A 20,298-nucleotide genomic window follows, 5' to 3' on the forward strand; every position below is an offset into this window, starting at 1 on the left:
CTTGTTTCTTGGCTACATTACAGTTATAACTGAGAGGACTTAATTCCAACTGTTTTCCTCATACAGAACACATTTTGATAAGCAAACAACTGCACTGACTTATTGAGTTCTCTTGTCTATTTAGCTACTTTCCCCTGAAAAGGGTTGGCAATGCTGCTGTCAGATTTTTTGTGGTTGGCAAGACACGTCGTGTTTGGTGTAAAATGCTATTTGTGAAAGAGATAAAAAGACAGAGAGACAAGGACACAGCATGAGACACAGCATGAGATATGCAGCGATTGCGTCACTCATTAACTGCACTGAGACTTTAACATTCATGCAGTATTCTGGTTACACACTTACATACACACATACACTTCTGGTTTCCTTGTTTGTTCCATTCACTTCTTGTCTCTTTTCTCCTCACACTTGAGTTTTCTCAGTTGTGCGCCGAGTGATCCATCAGCGGTTGAGTACTTTCCTAATAATGAGCTTACAAAACATCCATCATGGCCAAGAAACCCAGTGAAGGAGTGACGTGAGGGCAGAGTCTGGGGATAGGAATCAAGGAGAAACTGGAGCTGGGAGCTACACTTTGTATTCCAATCTGACTGCAATCAGCAAAAACGGATGTTTAAAAATGATCACTGTGTTCTCTTCACAGGATGAATGTGTGTTTATTTGCATATTTTTGTATTGTAGAAGATGACCAAAAGTCCTCACTATGATCACTATTGATAACATAATACAAGATAGGAATCTCAGACCGTTCGTACCCTGTGGGTTGGTCCTTGCACAAAAAACAGGTTTGTATTCTTAAATTGAAAATGCAGCTTTTATAATAAAAAAATAAAATAAAATAAAAAATAAAAAAAAATCACAGATTTATTTATTGGCTAGATTTTCTTAGAGCCTCATTCAAAAGTTGCGATACAACTTGGAGTTGTTTCAGGATTCAAGATGATTATTGTCAGTTGCACAGAAATCAAAGTGGATTTGACCGTACAAAGAGATTCTTCACACACACACACACACACACACACACACACACACACACACACACACACACACACACACACACACACACACACACACACACAAAATAAACCCTGAGTTAATAATTAAGGTGAATTGTTTGCCAAACAGTGTAACAGTCAGTGGGGGTTGTGGGGAGTAAGTTAGTGTTTCAAGCATTTTACAGGATTCTGATAGCATGTGGATAGAAACAGTGCTTTTTTGAGGAAAACTACTTGAATTGATGAAACTGCTAATACAGTATATTATAAATTGTAACAGACGGTAAAAATAAAATACATGAAAATAGACGCATTATTCTTAGTACAACTCAAAAGATCCACACTAACATTATTAGTCCTCAGAAAGAAATGAGCAAAGTGAAATGGAAAGCTATTTTCCTGTGCATTAGTCACTGTAACAAAGATAACTGGTTCCTTGGATCTCCTGCTTACAGGCTCTGTGGCCAGTAGCACAAAAGATGTAGGAAACTTTGCATCTCCAAAGTGGCATGTGTTTTTCCTTAATTCTAAAAATAGTTGGATACCTTTCGTTTGAGTTTTGTTAATGAAGACATCAGTATGTACCAAACCGAGACTGGGTGTGACTGGAATATTTTATCTAAGCTTTATCAGCGCTGCATACTGTACATCCTCCTTTCGGTTTCCTGATCGACAAGATTTTTGTTCTCGTAACACCTCATAGGATGAGTTTTAATACCCATGGTACAAATTTGAGAATTAAAACTCATAGGATGAATTTTAATACTCATGGGTACAAATTTGAGAGTGAATATAAAAGTTGTTAAAATGTATGGCAATAGAAACATCACACTTTTTCGCATGATTACTTCGGTTTATGTGGGTTATGTTAAATGTCGTCTTTTTCTTTTCCAGCTAGGTATAACACACCTTCATTTTCACACTGAGTATGAGGATTTCCCATAACTTTACTGAAATACGTAACCTGTGTAAAAAACGTCGACCCCTGTAAGTTAAAACCTATGTTATGCAGTTATGTTGTCTAGAAGACACAGCAGAAAGTAGGTAGTGCAGATACAAGCAAGTTCTGTGTAAACACTGGAGAGAAATATGCACAATTTCTAACTTTTCTTTTTAATGTCCAGTAAAAGCAAGTAAAGTCATGATACTGAGTAACTAAGATACTGAGTCACTCCTTAGTTTGTACTTTTGCACCCTGTCATACCTACAGTCTAAAGGGCAGGGGGACAAAAGAGTACCTCAGTCTTGCAGTAGACCATGACAGAGACAACAGTCTGGTGGGTGTTGTCCAGGATAGAAAGCAGACTTCATGCATCAGGATCAGGTAAACATTCACAATACCTGTAGATATTCATAAATGGTGCCCTGAGTAACAACTGTCAAATCGTACAACATACAGTTCACTCCAGCTGCAAACTCTTAATCAAGCCAAAAAAACATTTCTGGTCTTTTGAGGCTCTTTACAGTTCACAGGCATTATACAATATGGATTTCCTCAAGAACATGGCACACTTGCTGAAAATCACACAACCATTTCAGAGCTCTACAGCTATAAGTGCATCTCAACCAGAAAATCATGTCTGTACTTTCCTAATACAATGATCTATAAAAGGGGTCATCATTTACTGTCTTAGAGAGCGAATTCAAGCGCAATTTGATGATTTTTCCCTGCTCAGAGACACCTGAATCAACTCACCAGTTAATTACACAACTTAGTAGTTAAGTGCCACTTAAGCCTTTCAAGTGAAACCAAAGTAGCTTGAAAGGTAACTGGAACAATTTCAAAAACTTTTACTCACACAGTTGTACATTCTCTTCATGTCGCACAGGTATTTTTAGTCGATCACGACATTAGTGCGCTAAAACGTGCTCGTCACTAAGCAACATACAATCACAGAGGATCTTATTCATCAAAGCAGCATCAGTCAAATCTGTCTGTCAAGCACGCACACACAAATTCTCCCAACAGTTTCCTTGTTCGACGATTTAATCTTTGGCATCGATGAGATGAAGCTTGTGTTTGGTCGGAGTGCATGTAAATCCGAGCATATTATTTAAACTAGCAGAAAGATTCCATCAAAATCAGTATCAGCATCATGGCTGTTTATTCGCTGGCTGCTTTTCAGAGTGTGATTAAATTTGTCGGTCATTTGTTTATATGAATTTATGTTCTGTTCTTTTGTTCAGGAGGAAAACATAAGCATGAGCATGCCTAAACATTTAGATATAAAGATTTAATTAACTCTGATTTTGGGTTAAATCTGACCTATAAAATGGTTCAACTCAGAACCTGAATATGGACTTAAGTACTGTAAAAAAAAAAAAAAAAAAAAAAAAAAAAAACACACTTTTTTAGCTTCTTCTACAGCAAGAAATTTATTTTACCTACTGTCTATTTACTTCTTTTTGCAGATAGTTTTGCATGAATTACGAGGTTTTAGAAAACACCTTCCATGCACAAACCTATGCAGCAAGTTCCCTGGGACGTAAAAAGAATGTAAGACCCGAGGCTTTGTGAACTTGATTCAAAGTGACTCGTTACAACTGATGACCTTTTCTCCAAAAGAAAATCATGATGCACAGTAGCCATGTAAACTGAAGATATATAGATATGCAAACTGGACGTCTGACAAAGTGAAGAAAGGGGTTTACAGAAAAGAGGTTATTAAAGAAACGTTTCCACACCTGTGACATTGTAATAGTAATTAATGTCTGTGCACAAATAGTAAAAGAGTTTCTCAGCTCATAAGTGATGCACTGACTTGGCTGGATACAGCAGCATGGGGAAGACAAAAGAACTGGCAATGAACCTGTGTAATAAGGTAGTTGAACTTTATAAAGTAGGAAAAGGATATAAAAAAGATTTTATATCTTTTTTTTTATATCTCTTATATCTACACTTGAAAATGCCAGTCAGTACTGTTCTACTGTTCTACCTGACTCTGATAAAGACGTAGAAAATAAGAAGTTCTGTTCATACTAAGCAACGGTCAGGTAGACGAAGGAAGATTTCACCCACTACTGCCAGAAGAATTGTTCAGGATGTAAAGAAAAACTTTACAAACAACTTTGAGAGAAAAACAAGCTGCTTTGGATAAAAGTGCTGGTGTTGTTTTTAAGAAGGTAGTTAAACACAAATTACCTGTATGGACGAGTTGTTAGGAGAAAGCTGTTACTGTGCCCATGCCACAAAAAGGCCCACCTTCGGTACACCAGACAGCACTTGGACAAGCCTCACAGCTTCTGGAGCGAAGTCATTTGGGACCAAAACTCAACTTTATAGGTCACAACCAATAAACACTATGTTTAGAGAGGAGTCAACAAGGCCTACAGTGAAAAGTACACCATGGAGGTGGATATCAAGTTTTGGGGCTGTGTGAGCTCCGGTGCCACAGGGAAGTAAAAATTGATGGCAAGATGAATACAGCATGCTATCAGAAAATACAGGCAGAAAATTTGCATTCTACAGTATGAAAGCTGCACATGGGACGCTCTTGGATGTTCCATCATGACAGTGATCCAAAGCACAAGGCAAAGTTGACCTTTGAGTGGCTACAGCAGAAAAAGTTGAAGGTTCTGGAGGCCATCACAGTCTCCTCACCTGGATATCTTTCAGTCACTTTGGGGAGATCTCAAACATGCAGTTTTTACAAGACAACCAAAAAATTACAGGAACTGGAGTCATTTTGCCAAGAGGAATGAGCAGCTATACCACCTGAGAGAATTAAGGACCTCATTCACAATTATTTCTAAAGACTGCATGCCAACATTGATGCTAAAGAGGGCAATACACCATAGTAAGAACAATGATTATTTCCTGATTGTCGTTTTTGTTATGTTTTGTTTGACGATTGTGCCATTCTGTTATGCTTGTATATTAACTTCAGTCCTATAAGAAATAAAATGAATAAGTTTTGCCCTCTCACTAGAGTTTTCTTTTAAAAAAAAAAAAGGCACACATCTTGCAAATTCTCCCAAGGTATGCAAACTTTTGAGCACTACTGTATATACAGCCTCACGTATAACAGCTGACAACCAACCTGCTAACAGAAGCTTGCGCTACACATGACCGATCTGTGAAACAGAACGGACACCACAGATTTCTGTACGAAGCACTGCACAATAGGGCTGTTAAAACACATCTCACGTATATCCAAATACCATTCAAATCAACAAGAAAAGGGGATAAAGAGCTCATGTCTCACTTTAACACAAATCTAAATCAGATTCCAAATCAAAGAACTAGTGAACTAAATAAGAATTGTGATGTAATCCCTGAACTGGTGCTTTGAAACTGATGGTAAATAACTGGAATTTGGTTGCTATTTGTTTTTAAATTGACATCGTGGCTACTTAACAACAATGAAGTTTAAACTTTAGTGTAAAATGAGACCAATTCCAAACGTCTGAAGCCAATAGCCATCTGAAGGAGCCAATTAAACACAAACATACAACTGAACATGATCCTGACTTTTGTGAGTCATATTGTTGCAAGTCAGGTCAATGAACTGCCCTTTTCCTCTCATGTTGCTAACGTGACTCGCTCATGTCGGTTTCTTCTCTACAACATTAGAAGGATTCGGCCATTTTTATCCACACAGACTGCTCAGGTACTTGTTCAGTCTCTTGTCATTTCTAGACTGGATTACTGCAATGCACTGCTGGCAGGTCTACCTATGAACGCAATCCGTTCTCTGCAAATGATCCAAAATGCAGCTGCCCGGCTTGTTTTCAACCTGCCAAAGTTCTTGCATACCACCCCGCTGCTGCGATCCCTCCACTGGCTTCCGGTAGCTGCACGCATCCGATTCAAAACACTGATGCTGGCCTACAAAGCCAAAAATGGATTAGCTCCCTCTTACCTCAAAGCCCTCATCATTCCTCGCACTGCACCCCGCAACCTCCGATCTACCAGCACTGCTCGACTGGTTCCACCATTTCTCAGAGTAAGAGGCAAGTATACTACAAGACTCTTCTCTGTTCTGGGACCAAGGTGGTGGAATGAACTTCCCCAGAGGTCCGGACAGCTGAGTCACTGGCTATTTTCAAGCGGCGATTGAAGACCTACTTATTCAGGAAACACTTCAACTAGCACTTCTTTCCTTATCTTTTGCATTTAAAAAAAAAAAAAAAAGAAAAAAAAAAAAACTTTGACAATTTTTCATTGTAACTTTGAACAAATGTTTTAAACTCATGGTATCTTAAGTTTGTAACCTAGTGAACCAGCATTAATGTATTCAATATTAAAGATTTAAGCACTTATGTACGTCGCTCTGGATAAGGGCGTCTGCCAAATGCTGTAAATGTAAATGTAAATGTAAGAAGCTTTTATTGTCATATCAACCATATATAGCTGACGCAGTACACAGTGAAATGAGACAACGCTCCTCCAGAACCCTGGTGCTACACAGAACAACACAGAGCTAAGGACTTAAAGTATGTTTATGTAATCGTGTGTAAGTACAAAACACTACAGGACAAATACACAAAATTGCGTTGAACAGTGTGTATACTGTACATTACATAGTGCAAAAATAGAGGAATCTGAACAAAGAGGTTTCTAGTAAACATATACACAATTGTGGAGTAGCAGCAGTTGGAAAATGGAAAACGGGGCAAACAACTTTTTTTTTAGTTTTCATCCAGAAGTATTGGAACGTCGAGGCTAATTTAATTTTGTTATACCCTGCTAACAGTTGGATTTGAGATTAAAAAAAGATAAATGGATCCGAATTTCAGCTTTCGTTTCCTGATAGTTACATCTGCTCTAGATTATGTTACACAGGAATTTCTTGCTACTCAGGTGTGCCCTGTGAAACTGATTGTTCAAGCAATTAATAGCTCTAAATGTCTCTACTCTTTGTTTGATTCCTGGGTTTCACTTATAACGCCTGCATTTATTGTTTAAAGAATAAACTAACATGAATACCAGAGAGCTGCCTATGGTACAGAAGCAAGCTTCTGTAGTAGAAAGGTTAAGGTGAAGGGGAGAACAATCCAATGTTCACAAAAAAGCAAAAATATAGAGGTAACCCAAGATGTAACCCATCAGCATTGAGAATTGGATTGAAATTGAACTACAGAGCCAAGATGAACCTTTACGATGGGAAGGCCAAAGTGTGGCCAGAGGATCTGCTCATGATTCACAACATGCAAGCTAACTGGAAAAGCATGGTGGTTTTAGTGTCTCAGGGATCACTTGGCTTCTTCAGGAGAAGGATCACTAATCATTATAATGTAACTCATGAAAGTAACAGCAAAATGAATTCAGAAGTCTACAGAGACACATTCTGTGAGACAATTTACAGAGAAAGGCATCCAGTCCACTGGGATAAACATCATCATGCAGCAAGACAATGACAAAAACAAAACAAAGGACTTCAACAAAGGAAAAGGTTTTCAGTGGGAAAACATCAGTGGACCATGGACATGACTGACAACGTCATTAACAGAGTCTAACCAAAATCCCTGTTTTCATTCATGACTTACTGTTCCTATACCAAAGGGCCATGCTCACCAAAGGGCCATGGTCTCAGTTATTAGTGACATCTAGAATATCAGTCATTTACAGCAAAAACAAAATAATTGGCCTTGCAGTTCCATACTATCTGAGGGTTTCTTTACACTCCCACTGCCAAGCTGTGGGAAACTTAATGCTTTTTATCTGCAAAGTGATTCCTTTTCAAACACCCTCATAGTCCCACAGAATAATTGGTTTAATTTGGTTCTGTCACTCACATCACCTGAAGAGGCAGCAGCACTCAGTGTCTCCCTGTGAGTCTTTAACTGTAATAAATCTCAGCAAAGCTCTTTCAATTAGCAAGCAAATAAAGTAGGTTGGCTTGATGCTGTGTGTTCATTACACACCACACTTATCACCCACAAAGCAAAACAGAATAGCAATACCTGGGTCCTTTGATTTGGGATTTGGTATGAGGTGGAGTTTTGGATCGTCTGAGCCAGAGTTTCAGATCCCTTAGGAATGTTAGAATTCACTTGCCAGTGGTGGAGATAAATGGCCGTAGGTTCAGGATGATGTGTCTAAAAAGGTGTACCATGTGCTTTATAGCCAACACTATGCAGTATGTAATAACTGATATTTTGTAGGACGGTAATATCTCCAACTGAACTCTAATTAAAAATAGAAAAGAAAATCTGCAGCTGACTTTCAATCCTTAATCAGAATATCAGCAAGCCTGTGTCCACTTTGGCCTCCACCTTTCCTAAACTCCCCAGAGTGGAACTTATGGTGCTTTATGTTCTGAGATGCTTTTCTCCTCACTAGCTCTTACTAAAATGGTTGTTTAAGTTATCATAGCCATCCTGTCAGCTCCCATCCAGTCATCCAGTCTGAACTCACGTTGCTGCCACATTATTGAATGAATATGAAAGAGCACCTAATAAAAGTGGCAGGCATGTTTTTTTATATACTGTATACGAACACTGATTATATAAGCATAGGCAGAAACACCAGGACTACCACAGAATAGATCATTTTTGTGTGATGGATAGCACTAAACTTATTTGTAGCTCATACTTTTAATGTACCATTTGTGTTAATTGTCCTCTAGCCTATCATCAGTGCCACTTGTGCCCGCAGAATTGCTGTCAGCTGGATATTTTTGGTCGATGGACTGCTTTTGACCTAGCAGAGGCCTTCGCTGTGCTAAGAATGGTTCATCATCTAAATAGCATTGCCAGTGGTGGTCCTTTTCCACTGGTGAATGGGGTTGAAGAGAGCTGGCAAATTGTGCACAGTAGAATATTGACTACAGTGAACAGACATATACCTACAAAATGGATATTAATACAAAATGAATAATAAGTACCTGATAAAATGCCCAAATAGTGTAGACTCAAGACATGTGAATCAAATACATTTGCATACATTACTGCAAATACATTTTGTTTTTAATCTCCAGAACATGCATTTTTATGTATTATCAATTTGTACATTTTTAAGTTATTAATTCAAAATAAAAGGAGACCTGTTTCCAGGACTAGTTATGGGGGGGGGGGGGGGGGGTGTGCCTCCTTCATTTAAACGTTTTTTTATTTATCAGATCAAATATGTCGACCAGATAATCAGCTGTGGTGACCCCAAACAGGGAGCAGCCAAAAGAACATCATCATTTATCAGGACCTAAATAACAATTGTGTAGCCTTCACCAATTAAAAAAAAAAAATACACACCCACTTTAATAGGAACAGCTGTACACTTGCTCATTTATTCAGTTATCCAATCAGCTGATGTTATGTTTACTGACAATGGTGGGAACTGCATAAAATTGTGATTTATGCCCTGTAAAATACATTGAAATGAAGAAGGGTGTACTTTATTTTTCCCATGAGAGCAGATTAAATACCCTTGTAAAATAAAGAAAAGGGTATTTGGTTCCTGCCCACATGGGAACTCCACGTCATCCCTGAATCTTTTTGAACAGAGAACTGTTTATTCAGAGGCTTTCCGCTATTTCGACAATACTGTCTTTTAAAATAAATGAGGAGCAACACGTGGCTTTCAGTTCACTTTAATAGGCCTATAATTTGTCCCCTAACTGAAACTTCCAGTAGTGTCTATTTTTAGTAAGAGTCATTCTTTTTTCCTGGCACTGAGTAGGCACTCTAGCCTGATTAAATATTGAGGCACTATTTTCCCCAGATGGTTAATAAAAGATGCATCAGCCACACATGCTGAGCAGCTCATCACTCCACACCCCCAGCTAATGGATTCACATGGTCTATGGATTTCTACAAAGTGGGAATACAGATACAATATGAGAATGTGCACATTGAGGGCAATTTTGTACAATACGATCAATTCCACTGTAATTTAGTTGGTTTCTTGACTAAAGAGCTTGTAAAACGTAACCTCAACATCAGCTGAAATCAAAACAGACATTTTCCAACCTTGTCATCTCAGATTGAGTTAACCTGATTAAAATAAGCAATTCTTTTTTGTAAGTAATCTTTCAATAACTTCCACCACATTGAAGGGTCTCTGTCACCTCACCATCCTCCACACTCCAGCTCTAGTTCAACAAAAACGCTGAGTCAGGTCCTGGCTAGCAGGTAGCTAGCTACACCAGCAGGATTTTCATCTTTCTCTTCTCTCATGTGGTTTGCAATCTCTCTCTTCTCTCATGTGGAAATGCTGCAGGAGAAGCATCTATATCCCCTGTATCACTTTCATAAGGCAAAAAACTAAACCCTCACTGGGCAAAACCAAACTAAAAATCCCATGTTATATTTCCTGCCATTGTGATTCCTGATCAAATTGTATGGATGGATGTTCACCAATCCAGCACTTCTAGAAAGTAGAAAGCTGAGAGGAAACTGAATCAACTCGGTATCTTGTATCGATGTCTGAAGCCACATGAAGCATCTTACCTATTAAAAAACTTTTCAAATAAATGATTTTAAATAGTAACTCACTTCCTTCCTTTTCACTTACCTTGCTGAATCACTCGCTATTTTAAATTAGATTTAAGCAAAATATTTTCTTTTATCCCGGATCGAATCGGCCAGGAAACGCTGCAAATGATGCGTGTGTACATTTCTTTACATTTTTATCTATTTCTTACAAACAGAAAGGTCAGATTACTGGCCATTAACGTCACATACCAGTAAGCCACAGTGATACACCAGACCTTTTGGTTCCTTCTTTTTTTTAAGTCTTTTTTTAAACCCTGGGAGCCTATTCTGATTTAAGATAAAAAAAAAAAAAGAATAATTCATAGGATGGTGTGTGAGCTTGATTACATTTAAATGTTAATTACACCTTGTGTATGTAATATAATCTGTACTTTAAAACACAATGCTCAATTTATTATGCAGCCTGAATGAATTATTCGATATGAATGCATCAAACGCTACAATACACTGTTTCTTTTCAGCCTTATTTTCAGAGGTCTTCGTTATGGAGCCGTACCATAGCAATGTCATGTTTGCAGTAAGCTCTATTAACCCATGGAAAAGTGGTCACACGTTATACAAACTACGCAAAAGGACATATCTCTCTGCCTTTAACCAATCAGGCATTTGAAGTTATAAACATCAGTTCATTAGTGCACCTCTGCACAGGATGCTTACCCATAAACCTGTCTTTGCACTTCCATATCAAACACTGACTCCCAGTTTCAGGACACTACTTCTGCTTTTAAGGGAAGACAAATTAAGGGCCCATGCAATGCCTCCGAAAGAGGTGCATTTAAATTTACAGCAGTTATTGTTTTACACAGTAACAAGTCATTCACATACAATCATCGGAGGTTAAAAACGCAACAAAATTTAACAAAGAAAAATCTAATTTTATAATTGTTAGTACAGACCATGTAAGGAGATCTTTAATATTTTTGGCATGCAGTTTCAGAGCTTTGTAACAGACAGTAAACTTTCCAAAACAAGATGGTATTTAGGAGAGAAATGCCTTAAGTGGCTCTATAACATAAAAAGCTGTATCATTTCTGTTATATATATGTTATATATATGTAATGATATAACGCAACTGAACATGTCTTGTGTGTGACATCAAATTAAAAAAATAAATAAAAGCTGTGATATAGGTAAACAGCAGCTTAGTAGTTAATACGTTTGCCCCTCGCTACCAGGTATGGGGTACGACTCCTGACTCTGCAAGGAGTTCAGAGTCTCCCAGTGCCTCAAGGGTTTCATCTGGGTAGATATGGTAGATATGTGTGAGATTGTGCCCTGTGACGGGTTAACACCCTGTTCAGGGTGTCCTCTGCCTCGTACCCTTTAATCACCTGGGACAGGATCCAGGTTCCCCACAACTCTGGGTCGGATAAGAGATTTACGCATCTCATAATTCTATCTGTAAAAGAAACCTCACACCTATCTGGTGCCCTTAAGAACCATCAAGTCCACTAGTCACTGAGGAGTCTGGAGTCTGTTTCCACCACGTTTCACCTGACTGCCCCTACAGTCGCACGCGCACAAATTCATCCCGGTTTCTTGCTTGTACCGAACGGTCACAGAGCGAAAGGTAAATAACCGACGGTCTTTCACACAAACCGTACACGTTAAACCCCGGCTGTCCCGCCATTGACGACATACAAGCGTAGTTTTTCTGAACTGTGTCAAAACTTTTAGTATTAACAGAAATAAAGCGTCTTAAATCGCCTTATAAAGATGCTGCGATCTTATACGTGAAAAGCACAAAAACCCTACAACTAGAAAAGGTGCTTCGTGTTACAATCCGCTCAACGGGTTTAATATTCGTTATAAAAATCGATAATTAGGACGGCAGACGATTGTTTAGTTACAAACAGCCCCGCAGCGTCGATCTGCTATTGTACTGCTGTAGCTACTAACGTTAGCTACCGCGCGCGCGAGGCTACACAAAGCCGTTCCCTTTTATCTGATCAATATACAGCCGGCAAAGCGAATAAACAACGTATGTCAATCTCGCTTGCGTGAGATAAAACTTTGTAGATTTTATTTGCGTTCGACACAGATCGCACTTTAAATCCCGTCCACTGTCCCGCCAATGCACCTCGTATTAAAGCTGGCGCGCTCGCGCACACGCACAGAGCAGCCGCAGGACAACTTTCCAGCTCGCTGCTATTAGCTAACGTCAGTCTCACCTTTAAGCTCGAGCGGCTTTCGAGCGACAGCGAATATTCAGCGGCTGTGAAGTTCCTGCTCTGCTGCGGATCCTCAACATGCGAGAGTTTTATTGTGAGAATACGTGGCGCTTGTGTTCCCGGTGTTATCCGCAGGCCTCCCGGGACACGTTCCGTCCTCTAAACCTCATCTGCTGTTTCTTCTGCTGCTGCTCCTTCGCCGAGGGCTGCGGCGTGACGTCATCGCCGCCCGGACAGGACCGTCACGCGCAATGTTCAAGCATCAAAACACAAACCACGAAAAGCGACTTTTAATGAACGTGTAGTATTTTATATACGGCAAGTGCTTGGCTGTGTGCATTGCTTGATATCAGAAATGTCTTTAAATAATCATAGCTAAAGTTGGACTTAAAGCTAATTTTAATAAATCATTACCGTCCTCACTTTATCACTAGGTGACACTGAGACTGACTGAAAGACAGACAGACAGACAGAATGACTGACTGAAAGACAGATAGATAGATAGACAAAGACAGACAGACAGATAGACAGAAAGATAGATTACATTCCAATCTATGTAAACAGTTCTGAGCAGTAAAATGACTGAGCTTTGTATAAGATTTTTCAATTGTGTTAAAACAGATTTTTTTTCTTATATTACCACCGGATAACATTCTAATAAGGGATCTCCAGAAATCTGCCCATCCTGTTAAGTGATAATTATGGCAAGACATTTTGAATCTCTTAGCACCATTAGCATCATTATTCAGAGCTGCATCAAGGAGACTGGGAGCTTCTATTACACAGCCAGATGCACTAATAATGCTTTGATTTATGAATATGAATGCAGCTTACGAATCCCTGAATTATGAAAGAGCAACCATAATACAACCTGCTGTTGTGATGCATCATTTATATGCATTTAGTCTGATTATGTTGTGATTTGAATGCGAGTCAGTTTAGAATAATATTTAGATCAAACCTAGCTGTCATCCCCACAGCCAATGCTAACTAAGTGTTAAACCCTTGTCATAAAAATAGACCAACTCTGACTGCAAGAGGGATAGGACAAGTTGGTCATATTTACCAGACTTTCGGCAATTTGTTGATCATATCTATTAAACTTTAATTAACCCTTGTAATTTAAAGTAGTAGTAGCGCCATTAGGTTTCCCACATCTCAGTGTGGGATAAGTTGTAAACAAGATTGATGGACGGTTTGGTTTTGGTACATCTACTTCTACCTGTAAAGGAACCTCACACATTCAAACACAGCTCTCCCACCACTGACAACTTATAAGCGTATCTTCTCCAAACTATGTCAACACAGTATTGTGGCAAAAAATATATAGATATAGATAAATACGTAGAAGCAACCTCAGTTCTATGCCAAACTACTTAAAGGTTTGAAGACTGTGAGAGACCCACTGCTGGGGAATGTAGCCCACAGATAAACAGAGCTCTCACATTATCCTGCTCAGGTGTATGGTAAATCCTGAGTATGGCAGGAACACTTCAGGGCACCATGCACACACCCAAATGGACATTTATCAATCAATCAATCAATCAATCAATCAATCAATCAATCAATCACTCTCTTTCTTTCTCTCACCACACACATACTGTAACCTCAGCTTTGGATTGAACCATCAACCGTGTGAGGACTCTCTAAAGTGTCAATACTACACACTGTTCCACTGTATCTAATCTCAAAATGCATACTGATGCAACTTGTTAAATAATCATTCACTTAATAATCAAGTGGCAATGCAATCAGATCCCTTTTAATATCCAGATTATTTTCATTTTCACTATATTTATAATGGATTCTCATATGTATTTCAAAACTCTTCCCTTTGCTTAATGTTTGAGGTGTTATATTCCTCACTATCCCATGATAAACATGTTTGTTTGTCCCACCCACACCCATCATTACCTCCCAAACCTGTTTCAATTTGGATAATCCAAATGTCAATAAACATTTGTCAACCAATCCATAATCCATTTGAATTTTGTCCCATAAACTTGCAGCACCCCCTGCTGTCTACATACCACACAACAATATTCAAAGGATCCAGAGTTTGAACATAACTCAGACAAGAAAGCACCATATAGTATTAAAATAAATATGTTTATATCATTTATTAAAACTAATAGTCCATGTGCAAAATGCTGCTGTTGCAAGTGTCTCAAGTTCCATGAGAAGAAAAAGATTGTTTCCTTCCACGATGGTTCTACAATTCTTTATCATCTTATGGTTTCAGGTCCAATGTTCATTACACAGTAACAACCTCCAGGCATAAATTTAGCTCTCTTAAGCGGTCATCTCTGGGCCAGCTCCAGTTTTGTTTCAGATGCAGGCAGTGCATCGATGACTTCCCCGCACATGAACTGATCCTGAAAAAGAAATAATAGTTCTAATCAGTTGTGACCTTAGTACTGTAAGGATTTATCTGAATTGGAGATGAGATGAATTCTTGAGGGAAATAATGATGATTCTTTGACATACTAAACAGACTTTATGTTAAAATTAGAATGAATAGGTAAAACTAGGTAGAATCAATCTGGACCCCACATACCCGGCCATCTCCCTTTTTAAACTACGTATAGGGGAGTGAAATCTCAGTGGTTAGGATGTTGCCCTACTTATCAGTAAGGCTGGCTGTGTGTTCAAATCCCACCAAATGCCACCCCTGGGCCCTAAAGCAAGGATCTTAACCCTGCTTTATTTGTCGCATATACATTACAGCACAGTAAAATTCTTTCTTTACTTATCCCAACTTGGAGGTCGGCAAAACATGGCATCCCTGAAAGAGAGGGTTAAGGGCCTTGCTCAAGGGCCCCAACAGTGGCAGCTTGCCAGTGCAGGGGCTTGAACCCCAATACTCCAATCAACAAAGCAATGCCTTAACCGCTTGGGCAACCACTGCCCACTATATGGAAAGGTAAATATTTGCCCTTTGTCCAGAGCTACAGAGCACTAAGCACCAGGACATCCAGGCAGAAGTACAGTTTCTTCCCACAGGCTATTCATCTGCTAAACAATTAACCAGTCTATGAACTCCCCTAGTGCAGTATTGTAAAAATCTGAGAACTTACACCAGAGAAGAACTGCTTAACATCGGGCAGTTCACTCCAGACACTTTTTCACAAACCCGTACATTTTTTTTGGAACTCTTAGATGGAGGAGCAGCTGCTCTCTATGGTACGGGCGCTAGTGAATCTACAACAGAGGGGATTTAGAACTGCGTTCCCATCGATTCACCTGGCGAACGTTCATTTTGAAAACTGATATTTAATACTAAGTCCACAAAATGATTGTCAATGTTAATATGAAGATGTTTGAAGTGTCAGAAAAAGGTTAGCAAATTATACTGCTAAAAAATCGGAAGATGTCTTGATTGAGACAGTTGCTATGCAAGTTCATTCAAGGTGGAAGAATTATTTTCTGGTTGATGAACTATACTTGCTCACCAGCCTGTTATATACAATTTCCATCATTTAGCCCATGTGTTAATGATGATAAATAAACTAGCCCTAGGAAACAACCGTGGAAATGTTCACTTTGAGATTTATTATTATATAATCTATATAGAAAAAGTGTACTAACCATTATAAAATGTCAATTTGAGACAGCCAGAAACAATAAAACACTCAGAACTACTTGCCTTGTCATAAATTACTTTAACAATCAGCGAGCAGCTTGGACAGGTGGCCACCTCCTCACCATTCTCCAAATCCTCCTGTAAAATGATTTATTTCTTTATAAAATTCTTTAGTTACTTGTGAAAAAGCATCTGGTAGATATAGCATATTGAAGATTCAAGAGAATACCAATGCCCAAAATCGATAAGTGGTCTATTGCTCAGTCTACACTATATATGACTAAATGTTTGTGAATGTCTGACACAGTGCCCATCACACCCGTATTGTTGAACCGAGCTTGTTGAACATCCCAATTCATTTTTAGTCCCTCATTTATACTTACCAAAACTGCCAGACACAGGAACAGTTTCTTTCCCCAGGCAATCACCGTGATTAACAACTCACCATAATTATATTCCCTGCTTTACATCTACAAGTACTGCATTATCAGAACTGTCAGTCATCACATTATCATATGTTACACACTACTGCTGCTGCATATTGTACAAAAGCATAATATTACACAATACTGTTATTTGCACTAACATGTACTTCTCACACTTTATGTACATAACTGTCACTGATCAGTCATATATTCTGTATTCATATTTAATACTCATACTGTCTATTGTATCACATCTGCATTGTCTTGTATAGTCTGTATTATCTTGTCTTGTATAGTAGAGTGTTATTTATGTCTGTACTTTTGAGAGTCACAAACAGCTGGAACCAAATTCCTTGTGCGTGTCAACACGCATGGCCAATAAACCTGATTCGCTGTTATATTAAGCGTTTCACCTGATTTTGGAATGTGGCTGAGGGGATTTGACCATAAGAGCATTAGGATTTAGGGATCTCACGTGAGACACTTGGCCCACGTGAGACATAAATTACTTTAACAGCCAGCATTCCAGTTCGTCCAATACAAAGGTGTATAGTGGGGTGGAAGCCAGGGCTCTGTGAAGGAGACTCTACTACTCCAACCTTGAAAACATGTCTTCATGGACCTCTCTTTGTGTATAAGGACAGTGTCATGCTGGAGCATGTATTGGTCCCTTAGTTACAGAGAAGGGAACATCTAAACAGTTTGGGAAGATCCACTATCGATGTGTGATCGTCAGGTGTCCACAATCTTTTGGGCATATAATCAATCAATCAATCTTCCTGTTTATACTTGTACCAACCGGAAGGACAACATGTTCTTTAATAAACACATGAGGAATTTAAGAGAATCTTTAGCGCTAAAGTAGTTAAGACAGCATCTGGGAGTAAACTGAAGGGAATACTAGTGATAGTGTTATTAATCTTCATCATGCCTTACCTTCGTGATAGCAAATCGGTCTCCACAGGGACACGGGAAGTAATACGTTTCTGTTTCTTCGTCGTATTCGAAGTCTTCGATTTCGACTTCGTCGTGAAACACCGACATTTTAAAGTCTAGTTCTTACGGCTTAAAAATGTCTTACTACTCAAGAGGCTTGTGTATCACGCGGCTTCGGCACTAAATGTCGCAGACATATGACGTAAGAGCATTTGTCGCTAAGCGCTGCTGTATTCGGCCGCTAGAGGCTAATGTTTGCTAATAACAAATCAACAATGTTGGTGGTTCTGGGGTCTGTGATATTTTTAACATTTCCTACAGTGGTGGAAATCACAGCAAATATCACATTTATTTATTTATTTATTAATTATTAATTATTATTATTATTTATTATTTATTATTATTATTATTATTATTATTATTATTATTATTATTATTATTATTATTATTATATTTTGGGATCGAATCACCAACGTGGACTCGGAAAGCTCTATGGCTCTAATGTATTATTTAACTATTTAAATTATTTTTTCTTAAATAAATTTGCAGTAACAGGGTCAGAGGAGTGCAAAACCCTGAGAACAGCTGGTATAACGTACTAAAATATATAACAAAGCTGGTCCAGAACTGTGAGGTTTACAACTTAGCATTGAATTAGCTGTGTGACTTAAAATATTAAAATATTAAATTATGTTTTATTATTTTTTTATACTACTACTACTACTACTACTACTACTAATAATAATAATAATGATAATAATAATAGTAATTATTATTATCATTATTATTATTATGCATTTATTATATTATTATGTACATTTATAATAATAATAATAATAATAATAATAATAATAATAATAATAATATGAAGAAGAAGAAAATAAATTAAAGAATCACTATTTACAGTAAGAATCTAAGAAAACATGCAATTAACTATCCACAATATGAGTTAATGTTTGTTTGCTTGTTTATTTGTTTGTTTGTTTAATGCAGAACAGTGTCTGCATTTTTCACATATGCACATAAACAATTAACAATACTGAATATAATATGTTTGGCTCATTTGTATGTGCTACTGTATTTTAGAAAGAGATAATATAATTGCAGTGGGGCTTACTATTTGGTCAAGAATGTTTTAAGATTAATTAGGTCTTTATATTTTAGTTGAAGTATTAAAATTCATTCATTCATTCATTCATTCATTCATTCATTCATTCATTCATCTCAATTAACCTGGAGCAGTAGATCTGGAGGCAAACCTGGACACAAGGTAGGAGAATTCACCCCTGCTCATCTGACATTTATGATCATTGTGATAATAAAAAGTTTAATAAGTGTTTTATAATTAATTATTTGATTAATTGACCTGATTAACCAGTTAACTGACTCATTTGGAAACCTACAGCATGTTGTTTTGCTCAGAACAAAGACTGTAAAGATGTTATTTTTTTAATCTTACTGGTTTAGAACACTCAATGCCTCAGTGTTAAGAATTCTCAGGAAATAAATAAAACTGATGACGTCGATGTGGACCATTTTCCATTTGAAAATAAGAAATTTTCAGCCTTTTAACTGGTTTTTGTATATGTGAGAGAGGGTTAAATTATATTACCAAAATATAACATACTTAACAGAGAAAATTAGGTTAAGAATAAAATCAAATAAAGCACTAACATCTCACTGTCTATGACCTGCTTTTCCTCAACATTCTAAGAACTAAAGAAATTTTCAACAACACATTCAGTGCACTGCCAAGCAACAGAAAAAACACACACACACACACACACACACACACACACACACACACACACACACACACACACACACACACACACACACACAGAGAGAGAGTTTAACATATTGCTCAATTAATGGTCTAAAGGTTTCTATATCTGCATTTTACTTGTTATTACAGTCTTTATTTATTCATATATTTGGTTGGACCACTGACTTATTAAACCTCCATAATAATAAAACAGTCTGCACAGTTCATTGACCTGAAGCTAAATTCACTAAGAATGCTAACCACCCTTTCACCCCAACCTGGTCTGGGCATTATTATGCTCATCAATCAGATACCAAGCAAGATGGGGCACATGATCTAGATTCCTGGAGGTATTTGTCAGGAAGGGTCCACTGAAAATGGCTAGTTATGGACCATGGACCAATCAACTACACAGTGAAGCATGATGGTGGTAGCATCACGTTGTGAGGGCAAGATAGATGCAACAAATACAGGGCTAATTTGAGAAGAAAATGTGTTTTGGCCTTCAAAATTCTTCCAACATATCAACATACTGCAAAATATACAGTGCAGTGTCTCAAATCCAAGAACCTGTGAATGCTCAGTATGCCTGAATCCAATTGAGAACCTGTGCCAAGAACAGAGGGTCTCCATCAACTGAATAAACAAAAATATCAGAATCCAGATATACAATATAATTATCCTTTAAATACAAATATTTTGCACATTCAAATGTAATCATATGAAGTAAATCAATTTTTTCAGACCCAATTAAAACCACTTAAATCCTAGATATTAACACCACAAAATGTGCAAAAGTTCAAGGGGATGAATTCTTAAGGCTTGACTGGAGTTGACGATGGCCATCTGATCCATACACCAGCTGTTCTTTTATGAGGGGCTCCCTTGTGAAAGCAGAGGCTGGACGACTGGAAAGTGGACGTCATCAGCATAGTGGTCAGGACACCCAGTACCTACCATAACATGCCACTCGATGACAAGCATTTAA

At 38.0% G+C, this 20,298-nt stretch overlaps 2 protein-coding genes across 2 annotated transcripts in view; both read right to left on the bottom strand.

Annotated features, from left to right (window-relative positions):
• Nucleotides 1–12,822, bottom strand: part of nck2b (NCK adaptor protein 2b) — a 36,514-nt gene extending 23,692 nt beyond the window's left edge. Inside the window, exon 1 of the mRNA XM_027133668.2 lies at nucleotides 12,602–12,822. The gene's annotated coding sequence lies outside the window, so the exon portion shown is untranslated. The remainder of the gene's footprint in view (nucleotides 1–12,601) is intronic.
• Nucleotides 12,823–14,706: 1,884 nt separating this feature from the next.
• dph3 (diphthamide biosynthesis 3) lies at nucleotides 14,707–17,775 on the bottom strand. The gene is made up of 3 exons (XM_027133346.2): nucleotides 17,546–17,775; nucleotides 16,248–16,322; nucleotides 14,707–14,976 (listed from the first exon to the last, which is right to left on the bottom strand). The coding sequence occupies exons 1-3, from the start codon at nucleotides 17,651–17,653 to the stop codon at nucleotides 14,902–14,904; spliced, it is 258 nt and encodes an 85-aa protein (XP_026989147.1). The 5' UTR covers nucleotides 17,654–17,775; the 3' UTR covers nucleotides 14,707–14,901.
• Between the last annotated feature and the right edge of the window lie 2,523 nt (nucleotides 17,776–20,298).

Source organism: Tachysurus fulvidraco, chromosome 5 (assembly GCF_022655615.1).
Source record: "Tachysurus fulvidraco isolate hzauxx_2018 chromosome 5, HZAU_PFXX_2.0, whole genome shotgun sequence".
In the NCBI taxonomy this organism is placed as follows: Eukaryota; Metazoa; Chordata; class Actinopteri; order Siluriformes; family Bagridae; genus Tachysurus; species Tachysurus fulvidraco.